This window comes from Anthonomus grandis, chromosome 1 (assembly GCF_022605725.1).
Source record: "Anthonomus grandis grandis chromosome 1, icAntGran1.3, whole genome shotgun sequence".
NCBI lineage: Eukaryota > Metazoa > Arthropoda > Insecta > Coleoptera > Curculionidae > Anthonomus > Anthonomus grandis.
In genome coordinates, this window is record NC_065546.1 from 27,922,257 (window position 1) to 27,947,473 (window position 25,217).

The 25,217-nt window shown below is 32.1% G+C and overlaps 1 protein-coding gene across 2 annotated transcripts in view; it reads left to right on the top strand.

Moving 5' to 3' along the window:
- The window catches only part of LOC126740607 (zinc finger CCCH domain-containing protein 13-like), a 66,757-nt gene that overhangs the window by 37,766 nt on the left and 3,774 nt on the right, over nucleotides 1-25,217 (top strand). For both annotated transcript variants that reach the window (XM_050446719.1, XM_050446709.1), the window contains exons 8-12: nucleotides 7,077-7,216; nucleotides 7,280-7,453; nucleotides 7,512-7,612; nucleotides 7,672-7,857; nucleotides 18,017-18,421. In XM_050446719.1, coding sequence (XP_050302676.1) covers nucleotides 7,077-7,216; nucleotides 7,280-7,453; nucleotides 7,512-7,612; nucleotides 7,672-7,857; nucleotides 18,017-18,421 — 1,006 coding nt within the window. The remainder of the gene's footprint in view (nucleotides 1-7,076; nucleotides 7,217-7,279; nucleotides 7,454-7,511; nucleotides 7,613-7,671; nucleotides 7,858-18,016; nucleotides 18,422-25,217) is intronic.

The following is a 25,217-nucleotide window of genomic DNA, read 5'->3' on the forward strand; positions in this document are numbered from 1 at the left end:
CACTACTATTCTGTTCGGAACTAAAAGTGATGCTAACCAAGACAACTTGTGGTAAAAATAATAGTAATAATAATAAAAGAATTCAATAAATACCTTTCATATTCATACAGATACATATGTACGTTTTACAGACGAGAATAGATTCAATTACGAAAGTATACTAACTATATAATTTAACAATCACACTCTCAACACTATCCAAATATAAATAATAAAGCTATACAGATCGTGTTTTCGTTCGTTACTTATAGGAAACCGCATAGAGGCGAAATTTTGCAACGTCGCGCATGTACGAGTGCCTGCGACAGAGCACCGCCCCGGCCGCATATTCATACCGGACGTACCTTAGCGCAGCTTCGGAAATTGCCGAGAGAGATGTTATATCGGACATGTGTGATCGCAAACATTTTTGCGATCACATTCGTCCGATATAATCATAGTGAGTGCAAAAAGGAGAGTTGATTTTTACATTTTTGGTGGTTATGATAAGTGCGATTTGCAATAAATAACAAAGATACAAACAGCATCTGAAAATTAATTTTTGATTCAACGTAGGTATAAAAAAAATAATGAATTAAAAAAAATATTCAAATATTGGAGTTATAAACTGTATTTGTTTAAATTCTTATTATTACATATAGGTATCTATTTTACAAATGTTAAAACAAGGCTTCATGCTATTTAATAATCTTATTATCACCTAAGGATACATTGCTTTCCACACATTTTGTGAGTGAATGTGGAGCTTTGATTTTTTTCTTAGTAAGACATCCTACAGGTCGTCCTGCTTGAAGTTTTCTTCTTCCCGTGGCGTGAGCTTTCCTTCTTGAAACGGATGTTGGCTGGATTCCTATTTTTATTCCTTTTCGACACGTTTTGTTTGATATAAGTCGTCGTGGTTTGACACTTTGCGATTTAGATAGATTAAATAAGCCAGTCATCAGTGAAGAGCTGGAATTAATATTTTTTGAATAAGATTTAACACATGACATAACGGCTGGAGTAAAACCAACTGGGTCATCTTTTAGGGCTGCTTTCACATCGTCATCAAATTTTTTGATAAAGGCATTCCATTCTTCCAAGTTTTTGTTGCTGGAATTATTAAAATTTTGTCTATCAAAAGATACTGAACGAGAAGATATGACGTTTGTATTTGTAACATTGTTGTCTACTTCAATCGAGATGTCATTGTAGTGTTTTGAGTTTACTGCATTTTTACTTGATGTAGCGGGTTTAATTTGAGTTCTGACAATAACCCTTCAGGTGGTGGAGTTCCAGTTGCGATTTCGTGAAATATAGCTTTATTTTTTGATGTAAGGGTATTAGACACTTCTTCAATATTAAAAAGTTTTATAATAGATATCTGGTGCTTGCAGATTTTGCCATTTGTACCTATTGGACAAGTACAAATCCCAATATTCATGTCGACAAAATAGTTTATTTCTAAATTTGTGCTACTTATTACTTTAAATTGTTTATGCCCTATTTCAGAAATGTTATCAGCAGAAATAGGTTTATTATTTAATAGCAACTTATCTAAGGTAATTTTCCTTACCTTGCCAAACAGAAGATCCAATATTCGTTGCTTGTAATATCCTTCAAACGCAGTTACGATAAAATCTGTTAATTGCGGTAAGTTATATGCCTTGGTTCGTTCTAATGGTATGTCTTTAAACAACCGGAACATGACTTCTATCGAATTATTAGTATCAAATCCTCGTGTCAGATAACTTTGTCTAGAAAATAAACACCAGCATTCTATATTTTGATCTATCTTTTGTTTAATATATTTTTTAAACTGAGCATATTTACACTCAGCATAAAATTTTTCAGTGTTATATTCCAACAAATCCCTTGTTTTAGATACTAGAATGCTCCTAAATAGCTGGTAATGTTGCTGTCTATCTTCCTTATTTATATTATTCTTGGAGATGTTCAGCCATTTCCAGACAGCTTTCAGCACATGAAATGTACACAAGATAAGTCTGGGCCAGTATCTCTCGAGTACCTTCCGTTCTACCAAGTCATCGTCAGTCACGATTACTTTTGGATTAATTTCACTTGGAAAAATTTCTAATAAATTTTTAACTGCTGCATCAAATATTTCTTCTTTTTGTGATGTTGAAATTACACACCCAACAGGTATACCCCAGCCGCCGATTGAGTTGCAAAGAAATACAATTTGTGGTTTTGCACGTCACAGTTACTAGTGGCGTCTACGAAAAGAATTTCTAAAGAATGCATCAACAAGCTTGATGCTCTTTTCATAATTGGGGTGCATAATGATACAGCGTAGTGTTCTCCAATATGTGCTATTTTAAATGATACGTCTTTACTATTCATTAAATTTTCCTCTAGTTTTAAAAACATCTCAGGACCTGACCGTTCTCCATAACTGTTTTTAAAATGTGACTTCCATAAATTTGAAAAATCGGTTTTATTTGGGAAGTAGTGTCGATCGGATGACATGCTGTCGTATCGATCCCCAAGTTCTTCCATTTTTGTTAAAGAAAAACTATGATATGCCGAAGCAACTGAATGGCCCTTTTGAAAGTATTCAATTATTTCTTGTTTCACTTCAACACTTAGTGGTCGTTTGGTTAAAGCAGCGGCGCTGTTGATAGTGTGGTTGTGGTTATTCTTGAATGTTATTATGCAGGGCCATTCACTAGCTAGATCATCTGGTATTTGGGCTCTTGATTTATTCTTAGGCACACGAGCTATAGTAATTATCATCTCAGCTGGACAATCAACGTTTCTAGAGGAATGTTTTTTAATTCTGGGAAATTTAAGATTGTGAATTATGGTTTTAAAATGGCAATGATAAATTCGTTTAAATATATGTTTCCGTGCTTTTTGTGGTAAGTTGCGGATAGTTCTGGTAATAGCCCATGTTACTTTTGTATATTCCATCAGATCTTTGACCCATTTCTAAAATTAACAAAAGAGTGCTCTTTGTTTTTGTAATAAAACTATAAGAAAATAATAACAATAATTATCTCGAACATCTCCGGATATTATCCCATGTTTTAAATTTATTTTTTACAAATTATTCAGTATTTAACCCAATCTGTATCTCTTATTGTTATCGAAATATAACTTAAAAGGCATCGAAATTATTAGGAGCTGTATAAATTTTATATAAAAATAAAACTTTTCCTCCGATTGATACTAAAAGTTAGTGGTATAAGTTATTGTCATACTTTGAGTCATACATTCATTGCTTAAGCAACAAATTAGTTCATTTACTGCCTAGACATTAAATGTGTGTACAGGTTTACGTATTATTTCCTACAGCTTTTATATTGAATTTTTTTTCCGAAATTGTCAAATAAAAAATAAGATAAGAGGGATGTCCATTTATAGTGAATAACCCTGTACCTACATATAACATCAAATTATATTTTAGTGACACATTTAGTACCATTTGGAAAAAAAAATTATTTTGAAGTTTCAGACTTTTAAGAAAAATATTATTCATTTATTATTTCATTATAAGATACCTCAATAGTTACCAATACTTGGAGAACCATAATTTAATTATTTATCGTCTCACACGTAAAAAAAACACTTTTAATGCGTTAGCCTCTACTTCGGTCTTCGTTTCACCGCGGCATTGAATTCGTGATTTTTTTGCCTTGTTCAACAAATTAATTTCACATTGCCCACAAAATTCTTGCTTTTTCTTTCAAACGTCAGTGCCAACACCTTAAATCCACGTAATACTGACGACATTCCCACTAAAAGCCTATTCGATATATTTTTGTTTTATTTTGTTTTTAACTAGTTTTGCATCTCGACCACTGATCCAAGTTCATTTTAAATACAGATTGCAGAATATGCACAATAATTTTAAAAACAACAAAGTCGATGAATCTGTAAGCTTCTAAAACCTAACCTTAAATTTTTAGGTTACAAATTTCTTTTATTTATTTTACTATGTACTTATCACAAATGCTTATTTATAAACCTACCTCGATTTGGGTTTCTGTGCTAAATTTAGTTCGTACACAACCATCTTCTTGATTATAATAATCTATACTTCCTGGCAAATCCATTGTAGGAAAATATACCAATTCTTCAATTCTGTTGCTTCGTGGAATTAACCAAACAAATACAATAATCGAATAATCATTTATATATCGGACGTGTGGTAGCGCATTCTTTATTGCAATATCGTTCGTCCGATATAAAAGTGATATTCGTTTTTCCGATTTTATCCGAAGTTGCGCTAAGGTACGTCCGATATGAATATGCGCCCCGGCCAGTCCGAGGACGGGATTAGTAAACATCTGACTTTCGTGGGAGCTGCGTCGTTTGGCGACAACACGTCCCAAAATATTACGCGAAAATCCAGGCATTTTTAAAATATTTATTCTAATGCGGGTTTTACAGACATGACAATGTGTAAAACCCTCATAGAATTGTAATCTTAAAATGTTTAATATGCTGTGTTTTGCATAATAAAAATTAAAGCGTTATTCTAATAAAAAATAAAATATCAACTCTGATAAAAATATAATTAAAAATCAGAAATAAAACTCTAATAAACAAACTTAACAACACATAATTTTTTAAATAAAAGGCTCAAATAAACCACCTTCTTTCGCTAAACAAAAACTTAACTTATCGTAAAAGCTATTTCGCACCTCCAAAAGAGTTTCAGGTAAAATGGAATTTTCACCTTCGACAATTTTATTTCGCAACTCCTCTAAATTTGTTGGCCTACTAAATGCATGCTTGTAAATGGTCTGCTTAAGGTAACCCCACAGATAAAAGTCGTTTGGAGACAAATCTGGAGATCTAGGAGGCCATTTAATATCGCCAGGCCACTAATAAGGCGGTTAGGAAAAGTATTTGTTAAAAATTCTTTTACGCTAGCCGCGTTATGAGCAGGACAGCCATCTTGCTGAAAATAAACCGATCCCAGGTCTACATCAGGTAGGATTTGAATGGCAGGAAGAACTTGGTTTTGCAGCAACTCAATGCAGCATGTTTTGCAGCATAATCAATAAAAAATGGCCCTATAACATTGTCGCCCAAGGATTGTGTTTGCCATGTAATGGAGAAGAAGATTCATCAGAAAACAAAATATTTTTTAAAAAATATTCGTTTTCATTTGCCTTTTCCATCATGGTTTCACAAAATTCCACTCTTCGCCACTGGTCTTCAGGAAATATTTCTTGAGTTTTTGAAACACTTGTACCCATATTTTTTCCAGATACGAGCAACAGTTTTATTGCTCATTCCCAGTTCCTCGCCAACACTTCTAGTGGACCGTGTCGAATCAAGTTTGGGTACTGCAATCCATTTCTTCCCGCCGTTCTATATCCTGGACCACTTCAACAGGTGGTTCTTGACGTTTTGTGTGGCCTTTTTTACAATCTTGAAGACAAAAAGATTTCTAACCACATTTAAAACCGTTTTTGCCCAAGGAATCGGTCTATTCTCAAATGTCACTGAAAACAAATCTCTACATTGTACTGCCGAATTGCCTCCATAAAACCATTTAATTAGTTGAACTCTTTCGGAAGGGGTATAAACAGCCATAGTGAAAAAAACACGAAAATAACGCTCAAAAATTATTAATGCAACGTCCAGTAACACAGCAAAATGAGGTCTGCTGACTCCCGGTCAGTGTTGCCACTACTCGACCCTAACGAATTCGGTAAAAGGCTTCGTAAAAAATCGGTAGATTTCGGTAGATTTTATTATAATAGGCAGTATTGTCGTTTCTCTACTTGGAAAAATCTCAGAAGTTCACATAAAAAACATGGGTTTTTAAATTTTTTTAAACAAACCCCATGTTTTAATATATAATTTATTATGCTTAGGTTTAAGTTGTTTCTAATGTTAAGTCATCCTTAAATAGGTAGGGTGCAAGTGGCCATATTAATATTATTTAAATAAAGAATTAAGCTGGGTATATTAAAAAAAGCAACTTTTTATTAGCTGGTTTATTAGACTGTATAAAGTTACATTTATTTTTTAATTCATTAAATGAGTCAGGAAAGAACACATAGATACCATAAGTGAAATAATCTTATATAAAATTGATATAAAAAAATAAGCTTTTAATTTAATCCTCGTAGGAGTTTTTTCCTTTTAAATTGAAATCTGTTATTTTTGAAATAAGGTTATTTTTAATAGGAAAAGTATGGCATAAATCTTTGTCAATAAATTGTTTGGTATATAGCTGACCAGAAATCGTTTTTGTTTCAAGGCGATTCCTCTGCTTCTCTTACTTTAAACATTGTCTCTGTTAAAGTAAAAAATCGGTAGAAAACTATGGTAATTCGGTATATCGTAAAGTAAGAGGCTAAATCGGTAGATCTAGCGAAAAATCGGTAGAGGTGGCAACACTGCTCCCGATTCAAAAAATAAAAACGAAAAATTCCGCCGCCTGCAAGCCGCAACCAAGCGGTGTTGCCATTATTTTGGGTAATACGTAGCTCACGATAACACGATCTGTATAATTAAATATTTCTTATCGTTACATTCTTCCACAAAAGGACATAACACGATAAAATTGACAGAGTTGATTGATAAAACTTTTTGATACATTTTTCGGCGAAACAAGATTCATGTTAAGGAGGCTTTTTAAGGATAATGCATTATTAGGTCATAAGTACAGTATTAACAAAGTCTATATATTTGTTGAAACGTACAGACTTTGGTATTAGGTCCAATATAGGAAGAAAAATATACATATTTTAATTTTTTTGTTCCATTCACACATCTCTAAAATCATTTATATTTTCGATGTATTTTCTTGGCTTACTCATGATTTAATTTCATTTTAAAAAGATTACTTGAATTTATTTTGTTAATTGTGACATAAATTTCTACATGAATCTTAGGGCTCAAAAATAGATAAAAATACTTTCCCAGAGTTGTATTTATCTTCGGTAACGAACAAGTCAAATCTTTTGATCGAGTGGAGTAGATGTGACTAATAACCCTAAGCGTATCTGTTTTTTTAAACTGTCTCATTAGATTGACAATATATTATGTGATATACGCCACTTTCTTGAAAACGATGCCAGAAAAAAATATAAATTTTATTTTATTTACAGAGATTTTGCATCAAGAGGCAGGAGTTATAATAGGGGAGAAATTAGGGCTCCTGCGTCCAAGGGGCGCGCCGATTGGCCCGAGAACGAGTACAACGACCAGTACAGAAGGCCTATGGAGTGGGGGGTGGAAAATCGAGAAGGTATTTTCTAGATAATGCGTTAATTTTTTACCTTATTTTTCACTCTTTTCTTGCTTTCTCCAGGAATCAATCAGGGTTGGGACAACATTGACCGCGCCCACCCCCAAGAATATTACGAGAACTGGCAACAAAACGACAATAGACGAAGATGGCCGAATAGGAACGATTGGAGGGACAGAGACAGTAGCAGGAATAAAAATACATCTTCTCATGCTGTCGAGACTACTAGTACTCCAGGTAAGCTTCTTTACTGTTTAAAATATTATTTTTTATATTATTATTATTGCTTCGATAGAAGATTCGAAGAATGCTGATAAATTATTAGATTCCCGTAAAAAAGAGGCAATTCCAGCCATCCAGAAGAATGATCTCCTGGATAATATCGATAAAAAAACGGTAAGCTATATAGTTGTCTTTCGTTACAGTAGTTCCATGTGATTAAAATGATTCTACAGCCTTCAGCTAAGTCTACAGACCAAGACGAACAGTCCAATAAAAGACTGTCTGAGGAGCAACCAGAAGACTGTCCAGAACCCAAAAAGGTTTGCGGTAACAAACCAGATCCTGTATCGGTGGCAATCTTGGAAGATGATTTAAGTGAAATTTCCGATGACGCTGACGACATTTTAAATCGGGATGAGGTAAGTTTAAATATCGATTAATTCTCTAAATTCAAATAAAAAATTCAATGGCGTGATCTATTTTTGTGTACATGTAACATGTACAGGTATGATAAACTTAAGTCTTGGATGCGGAATTCGATAATTATTAACTTGCAAATACGTATATAAGTTAAATAGAGAGCAATATATTTTCTCCCTCTATAAACTGTCTCTAAAAGAAACCAATGCTTTATTGCCTATATCTAGCTTTTTTTGCTGTTTTGCGACTTTTCTGGTGAGTGTTGTTTTGATATTAGGATTTTTACAGAATATATTAAAAAATGGAAGGTTTTGTTCATGGGGATTCAAAAAACCTGACCAATGTTTAGATTCTTATGATTTTTTTTGCCTCGTACTGCATAATAGTTCCTCATACAGCAGCTCTGAAATCCAAGATGCTACACTTGTAAAGTTTAAAATTAAAGTGTAGTTTATCTATTGTAAAGCTATTTTATAGCTTTAACTATTAATTAATTTACGAGTTTTCGTATTATGTTTTATAGTTAGGTTTTGATTTGTGAAATGATCCTTATAAATTGCAATTATTTTCACTAAATTTTGAGGAAAATCCTGTTTAAATATGGATACTAAATTTAGTATTATATATGGATCTATGACGCTCAATTTTAGATACTCATTGTCATAGGTCTTTAAGGGATTCTATAAGAATTCATTCTATAACCATATCTTTGCTAACTTGAATGTGGTTAGGTAGAAAAGAAGATTACTAATATCAAATGAAGATTGTGCTGCACGGAGGGTTTGGTGTAAGCATATCGTCGCACTAATCTTGTGGTTGCATAGAATTTGAAATTTATTAAGTCAAAAGACTTGTGTTAATAAATGTTCCATCAATCGCTCTTTCACCTACCAAATTGGGTCCAGAATTTTATAGAGAAAAATGTAGTAATGTTCTTTGAAAACTATTCACATTTAATGCTTTATAATTAACTCGAATTGGAACCTTTTAAATATCTCGTTATTATCTAATTTGTCAATTAAAAAAAAAAGATAAATTCGGATAAATTTATTATTTTGTAAAGATCGAATGTAAATTAAAGACCTACTTAAAGAAGTCAACAAATCTATTAAGTGCCAATCTAATTGATCCGTATGGTTTGAATGAATAACTGCATTAAATATATGAAGTTGCTCATTGTACTGAATATGGAAGCAATTAATGGGCGCATAATCGTTTAAAGAAAATATTTTCACCAAGAAAGCTACAATTTTACTCTTGATATACAAAATTTTCCAATATTTAGTAATGGACAATCAATTATCGTTTTACAGTTCATTAAATAATAATTTATCATTTTATTATACCTTCGAAAATTAGTGCGCAATGTATTGTAGTAGCAAGAAAATATTAATATTGAATTGAGTGGATTAATTCTTAATAAAAATCTTCTAATTATTCGCGCTTCTCCCGATTGAATATCACGTTTACGTAATAGAGATAAAATATACACTTGAAAATAAGAACCTCAAAAATTATGTATTCCAACTGAAAAATACACGCCTCAATTGCAACTTATATTAAGAAATATTTTTTTCTTATTTGTTTCCTAAAAGATTTTTTTTTCAGAAAATACTTAATTCTCATTAATCGTATTATAATAAATCTAGAACTGTATTAACAAATAATATACCTACTAGAAAATATGTCAAGCATCTGTATGTGCAGTTTATTTTTTAAAATGTATTAAATTTATTATGTTAATATATATATTATAATTAACATGGGTAATATGTTTAATATTGAAATCATGAGCAGAAAAAATACTGCTCATGATTTCATATATCATATTATTATAAGGATAACTATATAAGAATTGTTTAAATTAGGAATCGTTTTACTTACAACCTAAAATACTAAATTCAAAATAAATAAATTAAAACTAAAAAATTAATAGTTGCAATTAGTTAAAAAACCTTTCAAATTGATAATGATTTTTTGTCAATACTTAAAATTTTTCTACTTTAGAGCAATTCTTGACCTCGCCCGGTAATAAATTATATTTGTTTTTTGTGTTTCGGACCAAAATAATTTATGTATCTCAGATTGAGATTATATGTCCTTGAAAATTTAATGTCTCGGTAGTATTTCTTGTTTTATAAGTATGTTTTATAAACTTGTTTTATATCTATAAGAGCAAAATGTGAAAATTTCAAACTTTCAAATTTCTTTATTCAAAAGCAAATGAGAAGAACAGAATCCGTTTTTCTGGAGAATTATTTTGAGTATATGCTTCTGTTTTATATTGAACTTTTACAGGCTGTTAGACTCATAAAATCATTATAAGGGCCTATTTACACTGGTAATTGAAAAAGCTTAGTTCAATCAATCAATCAAATATGCTTTATTGTTAAAAAATTTAAAACATTTTGTAGACAAAGCTATACATAAAAAGCAAAACACACAAATATATAAATCAAAATACAAGTACTAAATAAATATATACAAAACTGGGTACAAAAGACATAAATGTACCTGGTCATATTTCTTATACTAAATGTAAAAAGTAAGAAAATAGGAAAGTAAATAAAAATAGTAACAAGAAAGTAAAATAAAAAAAGTAACAAAAACAGTCAAAAACATTAATACAATGTTTAAAAAGTCATAAAAAATTTTATAGAAAATTTGGCAATACAAAATATTGCTATTCTACATCATAAAAAATTTAATAATTAGCCAGTGCGTGCATGATACTCAAAAATTAATATAAAAAAATCATCTACTGCATATAAAGCTCTCTCCAGTAAATATGATTTCAAAGCATTGCGAAATCGAGGAAAAGATGTCAATGATTTAATTTCCAAAGGCAGGTGATTGTGCATTTTTTTAGCTCCGTAAAGAATAGAGCTTTTTATTAATTCTGAGCTTGGGATTGGCACATAAAGATCATGCTCTGCGTTTCGAAGTGGATAATTGTGAGATGGTCTATTAGGAATTTCTGATATATGCTTGCGAACCAAGCAAATGGATTCAAGAATGAATAAAGATGGAAGAGTTAAGAGTTATTTTAAATCTTTTAAACATTTCTTGGCAGTGAGCTCGACTATCAAGTCCTAGTAAATAGCGAACCGCTTTTTTTTGTAGTTTAAAAATGCGCTCAAACTGAGTCGCACAGCATGTGCCCCAGAATGGAAGGGCGTAACGAAGATGGGACTCAAAAAGGGCATAATACACTGTTCTTGATGACGAAAGATTTAATTCCCTGGAAACTGATCTTATGGCAAAATAAGCTGAACTTAATTTTTTAAATAAAACATCAATATGTAATTCCCACTTCAAAGAGCTGTCAACAATAAGTCTCAAAAATTTCACAGATTCAACAACGTCCAAGCTGGTGTTGCTAAGTACAAAGGGTTGGATAGTACCTTTATAAGATAAGACTTTAGTTTTTGAGATGTTTAAGCAGAGAAGATTCGAATCGCACCACGATTTAATGTTGATAAGGTCTTTAGCAATAGTTGCATGAAGTGCCGAAACATCCGGATTGCTCCATTTAAAGCTAGTATCATCGGCAAAGAGACAGATTTTGCCGATAATGTTAAGATGGGCCATATCATTAATAAACAGCAGAAACAGAATTGGGCCCAGAACTGAACCTTGAGGTACCCCACATTCTATCGGTCTGCTAGAAGACATGGTCGTATCAACCTTTACAAGCTGACTTCTGTAGCTAAGATAGGACTTAAACCATTCGAGAGGCATTCCTCTGAACCCATAGTGCTGTAATTTATTGATCAAGATAGTATGGTTTACACAATCAAAAGCCTTGGAGAAATCACAGAAAATAGTTGCTGTTGAATGATAATTGTTTATACTGGAGTAAACACTGTTAAAAAGGGAGAACATGGCATCATTAGTGCATTTATTACTCAAGAAGCCAAATTGATGGGGAGTTAGTATTTTATATTTAAACAGGAATGATAATAGCCCTTTTTTAACCAATCTTTCTATGATCTTCGATAATGTTGGAAGGAGAGCGATTGGACGATAATTTGAGGCTAGCTCTTTATCTCCTCCGTTATGCAAGGGAATAATTATTGCAGTCTTAAGGCAGTTAGGAAAAACCCCATTTTGAAATGATTTGTTAATTAGGTTAGATGGTTTAAGGTGTTATCAGGCAGATTTGAGAACATTTTTAGAGTAAGACCATAAGAAACTCTGTAAGTTTTCATTAGAGAGATATGAAAGTGGATCATGAGAAGGTGTTATAGTAGTCATTAGGTTTTTAGCCACGTTTACAAAGTAATCGTTAAGATTCTCAGGTGAAGAGGGGATTGTGCTAGCTGAAGAAGGCTTATTTCTTAATTCGTTAGCAATAGACCATGTTTCTTTAGCAACGTTACCAGAATTAGCCCGCCTGTTATTATAATAAATATCTTTTGCGGCTTTTATTGCTTTTCGATATAATTTCCTGTATAGGCGTACATAATTATGAAAAAATATGCTGTCCGAAATTTTTTTTAGGCATTATAAAGAGCGCATGTTCCTTGCAGACACACGTAAGCCTTTAGTGGACCAGGGTTTATGATGATTAATTTTGATGGGTCTATAAGGAAAGGACTTATTCGCAATACTTGACAAGGTCTTTACAAATCTAGAAAACTCACCATCGATATCATTAGAGATAAGACCCCAGTCAGCTGTTTGGCATAGATTCTTGAACTTTTTTTAAAAAAATTTTTACCAAAAATACGGCCTAATTTACGAAAATTATTTTTGTTTAAAGTGTCAATAGTAAATCTGGCCAAAACAGCTTCATGGTCAGAAAAACCTGAATTGAGAACAGATATAGTCAATGGTGCTGGAACTATTTTTAGTTATTCTCGTTGGTGAATTTACATGCATTCAAAAACCCATTGAATCGAAAATAGACTGAAGAGATTTTTGAGCAACACACACACTGGAGTAGTCAATATTAAGGTCGCCACACAAAATTAATTTACTTTTTAGAGGCATGGATTCTAGCAAGCTTAGAAGTTTTAGACAGAAAGTCTGTACATCAGCGTCAGGTGTTCTATAAACACAAACAATATAGAGGTCATATAACTTATGGTGAACGATGGAAAATTCAAACACTTTTTTGGTTTTTGCAAAATTTAATGTTAGTTTATAAGTTTGTAGCCAATCCTTATTTTAACTAAATTATTTATGAACTTATTTTGTACACTTTCTTAAAATTCTCTGGTAACAATGGCTGTATCATCAGCATAAGATACTGTTAAACCTTCAATCTGCAATTTTAAAAATGAATTTATATAATATGTTATACAAATATTGAAGAAGAAGATTGAAAGGCTAGAATTAGCATTGCCATGGAACTATGGGCAGTTTATTTGCTTGCAACATATTTGATGCAATGATGCCAAATTCTTATGTAGAGATGGCAGAAAAACACACTTTATAATATCATAAAAATTGGTCACCTAATTTGACAGGCAAAAACAATATTATTCCTTTTCAATAAAATATAAAGCATTTTTTTTTTCATAAAATATGATAAGATACTCTATAAAGCAGTCAACATTCAAAGTTAAATGAATAATATATGAATATGAATGATATGAACTATGAATAATAACGTATATTAGAAAAAAGGGCAACAACATCGCAACGCCGCTCGAGCGCATTGTTGATTCCACCGACACAGTAATCTTTACCAGTGACGGCGTCGTCATAAAATATGTATTATTAATAGATTATTTATTTATGAACTCTTTATGCGTTTCTTGTTGTTTTCTTCGATGTTAATTTTTTTAGAAGCGATTTTAGGACTAAGAATGTTAATAATTTAATTTTCTTTTTGCTTTGAAGATGTTACTTTTGCGCTTAGAACAACATATATCTATTTCTATTTTTTATTTTTAATTCAAAATCTAACATCAATAAGTTAAATTTAGATTATGATATGTGTGGATATATAGCTGAAAATTTCCTCTTTTGAACATGCATGTAAACTTGACAACAGTGAATCGATGAATATGTTGCCCTTGTGCACATGTTAAACTCAAACAAAGTTCTTGTTTACTAAGTCTAGCCTTTCAATGTTCTAAGGTCACTTACTACATTGCTTAGCATATAATAGCATCATTTGATAGCTTTTTGACAAATAACTAGAGAAAAGCGATATTCTCAAATTTTCCCCGTATTTCATATCTTTAAAGTACATTAAGAAGATTACTATGAGGCACAGTATTAACAGTCGCACTGGGACCCTAACAGTGTATCCGGAGAATATGGAAGGTTTCCCTGAAACCGAAACAGGGGGGTTAGCGACTGACCCCAGATTTTTGTGTGTGTAGGTCCTTTTTTTTTAAGTAATAAAATCAATGATCTTATTAAAAAAAAAAAAAAACATTTTATTTTTTAAAGACTTTAATAAAAAATAAGTGTGCAAAAAAACTAACTATTATTACAGATTGTGCAATGTCTAGTTGTTTTAATTTGTTCGCTGGCCGTATGCCTAGGGCAAATATACTATTCGCAATTAGAACATGCCTTCATATATTTTCTATCAGCCGATGTTGGACAAATAAAACATCTTCCTTTTTTGGGAAACTTCTGCACAGCGGACCGAGTAGCTGGTCCATTTGCCTCTCGACGAACTAAACCTCTTGTTGTGTGCTGGTCCTATTGACATTCCAAACCAAAAATTTTCAAAGAAGCTATATATTTATTTTGAAGTCCCTTATACTTTGAACGATTTCTCATGTTGATTTGACACAACCTAAGCATTTTAGAAATATTTTTCTCCCAGATTTTTGTTTTGGATTCTCTCTTGCCCAGTTCTCGTTAGCTGTTATGAAAAGAATATAGGAGTTGTAGGCAACTGTATCGATCAGATTGAAAAAAACAGCCATCGGCCATATATGCCCTTACACATTTATCAAGCGTATCGACGCCGGCTTTTGAGGAGTTATAGTACAGAATAATTTCTGGCTTGTCATTTTTCACTTGCATATTATGATGTTGTGTAGAAAGAACAGTGACCACTTTCTTCTTTTTGGGTACATAACTTACAAATGTTTCACGGTCCCGAAAAGCAAAGCGAATAGTGCCGGGAGTTGCATCCTTCAATGATTCTGATCCTAGTTCTGGTGGAACATCTTTTCTGTTACTCATTATTGTTCCGACGACTGTAAGATTTTGTTCCAACAAAGCATTTGCTGTTGGCACTGACGTAAATTTTCTGTCCATTGTGTAATTGCGACCACTATTCTGCAATTTTGCTAATTCTACAAGACGTTTTACGATTTCTGGACCACTATTGTAATCTTTGGGCTGATTGATTACTTTTACGTTCTGCAGCAAAACAATAGTAGTTTTCTGAGTCACAGAGCACATTAGCTTCAATCCCATATTTACCAGGTTTTGTAGGAATATATAAACGGAATTTCCATCTGCCATGGAATGTTATAAGCTCCTCGTCTATTACAACTGACTCTGAAGGAGCCAAAAAGTCTGGAAATTTGCCTGTGACACGCTCCCATATATTTCTTGCTGCAGCAAAGTTGTCGTATTCTTCACGAACATCTCGAGTAGTTTTATCATCAAACCTTATACATTTTTGGAGTAGTTGGAAACGGTAGTGTGAAAACGTAGCTATAAATTGGCAAATTCTCTTCATTGAATAAGTCGATAAGCGGATCTTTGTTTTGCTTGTAAGCACCTGCTGTTATCAAGAAGCCGATGTAGCCTAATATTTCTTCCCTTTCAAAACTCCTAGATTTTTGTATGAAAGAAGATTGTGGAGTGCTTTCTTTTACAAGGGCGAGTTTCTGGTTCGTATATTGTGAAATAAATTCGATGGTGCTGTCATCGAAAAAAAGTCGAATCGCTTCAAGTAGCGTTTTAGGATTTACTCCATTTTTGAGACCTGGCGCTTCTTTCATAACATTAGCAGCAATTTGCCTTCGTCGGGCAATAGGATCAGATTTCCATGTAAGACCTGATGTAGAATTCATGTCAGAATTAATTTGATTTATTACAGCTTTAGGCCGTGGACGACGTCTTGCTGTAGAATCTGGAAAAAAAACAATCAAAACTACTAATAAACCATTTTGAAGATAGAAGTACCATTATTTTCTTCCGTACTACTACTTTCCCCATCTGATTCCTCATCCATAATTTCTTCAGAAGATTCATGCTGCTCTGATTGAATATTTGAAGCTAAAAGAATACAAAAAAATATAGAATACAAACGCAGTAAAATTTTCCACAACGCGCTACGTTTTTATGATTTTTTGAAACTAGTTATTTATTTACTTATTTATAATATATGTTACTTACTAGATAATAAGTTATTTTCCATTTCTTGACAAAAGCGATTCTGCTGTTCACCTTGATCATCATCGGATTCTTCATCTGAACTTTGTAAATCTGGATCTATGTAATCCCTCACATCATCTTCTTCCTCAGCATAAAGAGCTTCTTCCAATTCGCGATCAGTCAAAGATCTTTCACTCATATCAAAATGAAACAGTTAGAAACTATAAAAGAACTGTATCAGCACTGAACTACACAAGAACTGTAACGATACTACTGGAAAAAAGTCGTCAGATGCGGGCACATCGGTATTTTTACAAAGGCGTAGGCATGTGGATGGTACTATGCATTATAAAAACGTACGCCGAAGGTTAAACATTTTACCATTACCAACAAATGTTATGTCTATGGGTTAAAAAAAAATACACAGTTTAAAAGTCCTAAAAGATTTTTGGATAGAAATTAAAAACAGCTAAGGAATCCTAAAAAAATCCAGGTGCGACTGTTAAAGGCCTTGGCAAGATATCAACAATTTCAGTATAAATATTAACCTATGCATGGCATCCTCTGTACTGTATGCTGTGATGAGTCCCACTTGATTTGTGGATATTAAAACTTTATTGACTTTAAGAAAGTTTATTAGTCTGTGTTTTATAAGTTTTTCAGTTTTGCAAAATTACTTATTAAACTGACAGGTCGATAATTACTTATGGAGGTCTTGGTACCTGCTTTATGAATAGGAGTGGCAATTGTAGTTTTGAACTAAGAGTACACTTGTTTCTAGTATTAAATTTAGTACATCTAAAAGTGGAATCATAATTCATAGTCAGGTAAACTATTAATTTTAAGCTCTGAAATGTAATTTATTAATTCATTTTTTGTTATCAGGTTTAGGTATATAAAACCTGATAACGAAAAATATATATGTATGTATGCAACATTTATAATTGTTGCATACATTGTGGCGGTGGAATTATTCTTTTCATTTCTACACCCCTACCTTATTTTTTATATTTAGAAAATTATTATTACATTTACTATTTTTGACATCTTTTATATTTTATAATTATTTTATAAAGTTTTTTTATGTTTTATTTTGTATTTCAATTTAAGTTTTGTAATATTGATTTTTATGTTTATGTATAAACTTGCTTAAATTATTTCTGTAATCTTTTTCCAAACATGAATTTTTGAATAACTTTTTTCATTTTATCTTGTCTTAATTCACGTTATAATACCATGCTTTAATTTTATTGTATTTTTGGGATAAATTTATATCGCACTTGTTAATAACTATTGATATGTCTCTAAAAAAATTGTAGCTACTTCAGAGATATTTTTATTTATTACAACTAACCGATGAAAGTTCTGTAATAGTAGCTTAAATTTAGGGATATCTAGTTTAGATATAGTTTTTCTCTGAAGTGCTGCTTTTCTTTTTGACTTGTAAAAAGTATTATTGAGCTGTGATGTCTTTTTCAAAAATAAAATAACCGAAACATGAACCACTGAATTTTAACTTTTGATTAATACATAAATGACCAAGGCAGGTCTATTTTCACTATTTTAATTAGCAGAAAAAAATCTTACTAGTTTGCTAATTTACCCGACCTTTTGTCTTAAATATAACAAAGATACCAATAGTGCCGACTTTATCGGAGGCACTTTGCAATTAGGAGAAAATAAAAACCTAGAAACTTCCTAGTTAAACGGATTCAAAAATAATTTCACCTGTCTGCAATAAATAAATAATTAAACCAATTGCTTTTTGAACTTTTAATATTGGGTTAGTAACCGAGCATCCATTCACTGTCTTCAAATAGTTTATTTTAGCCCTTAAACTACCTGTACTTTCAGTTCATTGAGTTCCAAGAAGAACCGCTAGAAGACCCTACGTCAGAAGACACCCCCAAACTTCCAGCTCCCTCTCAAGCCCCAGAGGATCCAAACGCCTCGGTTGCACAACTCTCTACACCTTCGGAAGTCGTTCCATCTTCTGCGGCAGCCTCACAAAAGAGCCAATCTCCGACCAGATCGCCGAAGAAAGAAGATTCAAGCGACGGGGCGGACAACGATAACATGGACTTGGACTTTGAGGAGATTTCCGATGAGGAACTGGACGAGGAAACGAGGGTGAAAGGGATCGGGGACGCGCTGGGAGTCGATTGGGGCAGTTTGGTAGCCGAGTCCAGAAATATGGTGAAACCGGTCAGTTCGGCCAAGTTGAGGTGGGAGCCGCATAACGTTTTGGTTAATTTGGGGGTAAGTTGATTAAAAAATGCGTTACGGGGGTTGAAATTTAAGAGATTTGTCGATTTTTGTCTCAAATTCGAGACAGTCATTTAGGGAACTCTAATTTTAGTATTCTGGCTAAACCTTAAATAGTATAAAAAAATTAAGAAAATCGATTGAATTTTATATATTTTACAAAAAAACTTTGTTGCTAAAAAATACTCAGATAGACCCAGTATTTGATGTATATAAAAAATTTTCCCTAACCCCCAAGAGGCATAAAAAAACGCCCAAATCTAAGGAAATTTCTTCATACCTGTTAGCATATGTTAGCACATGTGCAATTGACTTGAAAGTTTTTTAAAATTCTTACGCTATTTTCGGTGAGATCCAAACAAGTTTTTGGATTTTTTTCTTTTAGGAAATATTACTGAAACGTTTAAAATTAAAAAAAAAACAGAAAAGGAGCCTTAATAATTACTTCAAATACCTGGAAAAACATGAAAGATGGTATCAGTTTTCTGGAAGAAATATAAAGCGACTTCCAGTGCGTGAAAAACAGGAAAATTTCTTTAAAATCGTCCAGAAGGTTTTAGATGTAAGAATTTGGCATTCTAAAATATATGAATGGGCGACGACTGAATTTTCCATTGAAAATAAACTTACTTTATAATAATCGTTTTGTTGAGGATAAAGTTTGTGCCGAACACCTTTGTCATTTAAACGCAAATCTTCAATAGAATCCAGAATACACTACTTACATTAAATCCAAGTAAATCCTTATCCTAATAAAATGTGGTTATAACTTGTATCTTGAATAAGCGGCACCCTCAAAAGAAATTGTTTTATATTAGACCACTGGCAATAACATGGATCATTGGTATTCGATGAGAAAAACCAAAGTTAGAGCACAAAAACTATAACTAGAACAGCAATATTTCACAAGAATTACTAAGAATGATGCAAGTTGCTAAACAAGATTTGGAAAAGTTAAACGATTCGATTACGCTCACAATTAATACTAATTAAACCGTTTTAGAATTTGTACTTCGCATTTACATATGTTAAAACGTTTTAAATATAAATAAATAAATAAATGTCTTTATTATACCAAAATTATCAACTTAACCTATAATTATATGAACAAAAATATATACCAAGTTACATAGATAACAGTTATGGAAAAAAAATAGGATTTTGAGTTAGAAAATAAGAAACGACATAAAATTTAAAAAAATGTACAAGTCGGAAGTTCATTATACACCGAAACAGCATTAAAAAGGAAACATCTGTGAAACAAGGCAGAATGAAAACGAGGAGCAGATTATTTGCTTATACATCTTAGATTGATGTCGTGCACATCTATTTTTCACGAAGGTAAGCAGGGAATGTACCAAACAATCGATGCAAAAAAATAGCCAACTTATGAAAATAAAGATTCTCTACACGCAACCATCTAAGAAAACACATTTTTTCAGAAGCTCACTAAGACAGTACTAAAGACTCGAATAATTTCTTCCTTTTTTTGTAGTTGTAAATTATCAATAAATCAAATAAAATAATTATTATTATATTAATTATATAATTATTATTATGTATATTATTATACTACTTTCATTGCTTAAATACATCTTCAAAACACAGAGATAAAAAATGTACAAAAAAAATTATTGACAATTACATTAAAAATTAAATGGGAACATTTAAATATACTCACAACAGAAACATCAAAGCTTTTCGTTTAGTTGTGACAAATAATAGAACATAGTGGTTTCATAGACTCTATTTGGTTTATTTGTTGTTGAGGAATATGTCACTGTTGGTGCGTAAGTAACAATGTACTTAACTGTAATGAATAATATTTTAGCTCTGGGCTGTAATATTTAAGGTGTTTAGATAATGTTAACAAAACAAAGATTTTTTTCCCTTTTTTTAAAGTTATAAAAATTTTAAGAAAAGTAATATATTTAAGTATGCTTTTAAATGTTGTTGAATGGTTATACAAGGGTTATTTGAAGAGTATTCAAATTTGATTTTTGAGTTTTATTAGATTTGGGGGGTTTAATCGATAGAATGGACTGTATAATAATTAATAAAAATACCAATAGGTATACTTGACTGGCTAATTATATTAAATTAACGTGTAATGACAGTGAAGCTCAAAAGCTATATTAAGACTAAAACTATAACAATCGCAAAAAAAAATCGCATAGAAAATCCAAAAGTCATACTAAGCACAAAATAATGGCTGAGCACGACGACGGCGGTGTCTGGACCTTGCCAAACGCAGGGACAACGGCAGCATTGTCGGCTTTATGATTTGAGTCTATTAGACCAATCATAAGAATCTGATGCCGCCAGTTTTGCATAACAGCAAATGTCAATAAACCAATAACTAATAATTCTTCATACTACCCGCCTTGGACAATCACAATCGTTCAAAGTTCAAAACAAAATAACGTCAAAATTGTCAATGAACAACAGTCACTATCGGGAATATCCGCACATAATAACTCCTAATAACACCTCTCTGCAACTGGTAAGGGACAAATTTTCGAAACACCCCGTTTTAAAATACCAGAGAAAGTCTTTATCGAAACGACTCGTATCACCTTGTCCTCTGCTGGATGGGTATCCGTGACTCTTCCTAAATTCCACTTACAGGGGGGCAAATTGTCATTTTTAATCAACACAAGGTCTCCAATTTTGATATCATGGTCTGACTTTTCTACGCTGTTGCAGATGATTTAAGTACATCTTAGACCAGTGTTTCCAAAAACCATGTACCAATTGTTGGATTAACTGATATCTGGAAAGCTGGTTTATTTTGACATCTTCTTCAAATAGTGGGTCAGGAACGGTATTTAATTCTCTTCCAATTAAAAAATGTGAGGGGGTTAAAGGGTTAATATCATTGGGATCTGAAGAAATGGCATAGAGAGGACGTGAATTTAACGTGGATTCAACCTGCACAAGAAATGTAGAAAATTCTTCATACGTCAAAAGTGTTTCACCAATGACTATTTAAATGAAATTTTACGCTTTTTATGTTGCTTTCCCATAAACCACCAAAGTTAGGAGTGTTTGGGGGAATAAAGTGCCATGTAATCCCATGAGATGCTAATGAACTCACAATCTAATCCTTAGAATTCAATAGATAATCTTATAACTGTTTTAATTCCTTTTGTGCACCCACAAAATTCGACCCATTATCGGAATAAATATGTTGTGGTTTACCACGTCTTGAACAAAACCTGCGAAGTGCCGCCACAAAAGCTTCAATTGTTAATGAACTTACTAATTCTAAATGAACAGATTTTGTACAAAAACATATAAATAGACAAATATAAGCCTTATATGTTTTGCAGCCCCTACACTTTCTGTCTTTTAAAATAAAAGGGCCTGCATAGTCTAAACCTGTGATAAACAATGGTGGATAAACATTAACATGATGCTCTGGGAGGTCTGCCATAATTGAAGTAATATTTTTTGGCTAAAATCTAAAACATTTCATTACAGTTTTTAACTATCCCTTTAGCAACAGACATTCCTGCTATTATCCAATATTCCTGTATAACAGTAGCTAATAAGAGCTGGGGACCTGCATGATGTAATTCTAAATGCTTGTGTCTTAAAATCAATTTACTTATAATATGCCTTTTATCTAATAATAAAGGATGCTTTGCATCAAAACTCAAGGCGGATTTTCTCAATCTTCCACCAACTCTTAATAGCTCTTGTTCATCTAAAAATGGTGCAAGTGAAACTAATCTATTTTCTTTAGGTAAAACTTTACCATTTTTTAAAAGGTAAATTTCATGTGAAAAACTGTCCTGTTGAGCTAACTTAACTAATAACAATTTCGCCCTTTGAAATTCATATGCAGTAATTGCACTACCTAATACTTTATTTTCAACATTATTTAAAATACAAACCTTTAAATTTGAAATAAATCTGGAAACATAAGCAATTACACGAACAAGAACACTGAACTTTGAATACCTTTCAAATAAATAATTCAAATTATTTTTCACACAAACTAAACTTGTAAAATCCTTTTTAAACACTAACATTATTTAAATCTGAAAAACTCGGTTTTACAAAATTAGTTGACAAAAATTCGGGACCATTAAACCATAATTTGCAATCTTGCAATTTGTTTGGCATTATATCTCGACTTCCAATATCTGCTGGATTTTCAAGTGTATTGACATAATTCCAATTTCTGATGTTTGATTGCTGCTGGATCTCTGCAACACGATTACTAACAAAATCCTTTAGTTTAATCGATTCCGTGTTCAACCAATATAGAACAATCTGAGAATCACACCAATAAAACACATTATTACACTTAAAAGTAACTGAATTTAACACTGTTTTCATTAGTCGAATCAAAAGGAAAAATCCACATAACTCCATTCTAGGAATTGTCAAGGATTTAACTGGTCCTACTTTAGTTTTAGCGCAAATGAGACTTACTCTAATATTACCAAATGAATCCACGCATCTTGCATACACAGTTGCGCAGTAAGCTTTATTTGACGCATACTGAATCCATGCAAATCTATTAACATTGGATTATCACATAAAATAAATCTGGGTATTTTGACTTCATTTAAAGATTCAAGACTAGATTTAAATTTAACCCACTGTTTACTCAGATCTTGTGGAACTGTTGAATCCCAATCAATCTTAAGATTCCACAACGATTGTATCATAATTTTGACTAAAATAATGCAACAACTAGCTAATCCTAATGGATCATAGATCCTTGCGATAGTTGAGAGCATTATTCTCTTTGTAACCACTGGGGAAGTATTATTAATCTTAACTTTAAAACTGAATACATCTAATTTACTTGCCCATTGGATACCAAGAGTCTTAATACATTCATGGTCTCCAAAATTCAATACCTTTAAAGGATCTAAATTGTCCTTATAGTGCTCCAAAAATTGCTCATTATTTGAAGACCATTTTCTCAAATGAAAAGAAGCTGACCCAAGTATATCTTTGATTTCATCACAAATTTCAATAGCTTCATTAGCATTTGCAAATCCACTTATCAGATCATCCACGTACATATCTCTTGTAATGATCTTAAATGCTTTACCAAACCTCTCTTGACTTTCAGCTGCTAATTGTTTAATACATCGCATTGCTAAAAACGGAGCGCTTGCTGTACCGTAAGTCACCGTATTTAACTTATAAATCAAAAGAGGTTTTGATGGATCATCTCGCCATAATATTTTATGCATACATTTGTCATCTTCGTGTAACAAAACAATTCTATACATTTTACTGATGTCCGCTACAACTACGATCGGATGTTCTCTAGATCTCAGCAAAATATTCATGATGTCATTCTGAATAGCTGGACCGGAATACTGAATATTATTGAGATAAGTTCCATTCGTGGAAACTGCCGATCCATCGAAGACCACACGAAGTTTCGTAGTTAAACTTCCGTTTTTATCACTCCATGATGCGGTAAAAAATATGAATAAGAGTCAAGTTCTGGATTTTTATCAATTGACATGTGATTTAAATTAATATATTCGTGAATAAATTTAGAATATTCCAATTTAAAATTATCATTGTTATGAAATTTATTTTCTAATGGTAAAAATCTTTTAATAGCCAATTGCTTAGTTTCACCGATAGTTGAAGGATTTTCCTTCCAGGGCACCTTCACTACAAATTGACCAACCTCATTTCGAGAAAAATTCTTTTGAAAATGGTCTTCGCAGTATAAATCTTCACTTGACCTCATATCACATTGTTTGGCTCTAACCAAAACCTTTGTAAATCATTATAATTAAATTTATTATCCATCTTTGAAATAAAATGACATTTTACATTATGAGTAACATTCTGAAGCAGTGGCAGTTTACCTGACGCAATATACCCAAATGCCGAATTTTGAAAAATTGGCATGTTTTTACCTAAAACAATTTTTCCATCTAATAAAATGTCCCAAAATACATTTACATCAATCAACATGTCAATCCTATCACTCTTATTAAAACAATCGTCAGCTATCAACAAGTTATCTGGAATTTTCCATTTCGAAATATCAAACGTAAAGTCCGGTAAATCGTCGGTTATCTTTGATACTACATAACAAGTCACATTAGTAGAAAATTCATTATATCTAGAAGAAATCTTAACATGACATTTTTTATTTAAATAAGATGAAGAACCGTTAATTCCTGATACAGAAGTATTAGTATTCTGCATCGCTAATCCAAGCAAATCACAAAGCTCAGCACTTTTTCACACGATTGACTTCCTGAGTCTAGCAGTGCTCGAACCACTTGAAACTGACCATCTTTATTATACACTTTAATCTTGGAAGTACTCAATAAAACATACTGATCCGAATCATTTTTAACTTTATTTGCAAATGAAAGCGTTGGAAAGTTATCTAAAATCTGAACATCTTCCTTTACTAAATGTGAAGAAGTTCTATCCTCTCTTTTGTTTGAATCTAATTCCTTAACATCACGCTTTTCCTCGTGCAATAACGAACTATATTTTTTCCTGCAAACCCTGCAGCCAAAACCCTTGCAATTATACACAAAATGACCAAAGCATAGGCAATTTGTACATAACTTTAATTCCTTAATTTTATTCCAACGATCAGAAATAGATAATTGTAAAAAATTCTTAAAATCATAAATCAAATGATCCTGTTTGCACAAGTTACAAGAAAAAACACTCTTTGAATTTTTAACAAAAAAAAAAGACTTATGAAATTTCTGTTTATTGTCACTAGAAAATGCAGACTTGTGACTCATGTCTAATGTTTCTAAAAAATTGGCTCTTT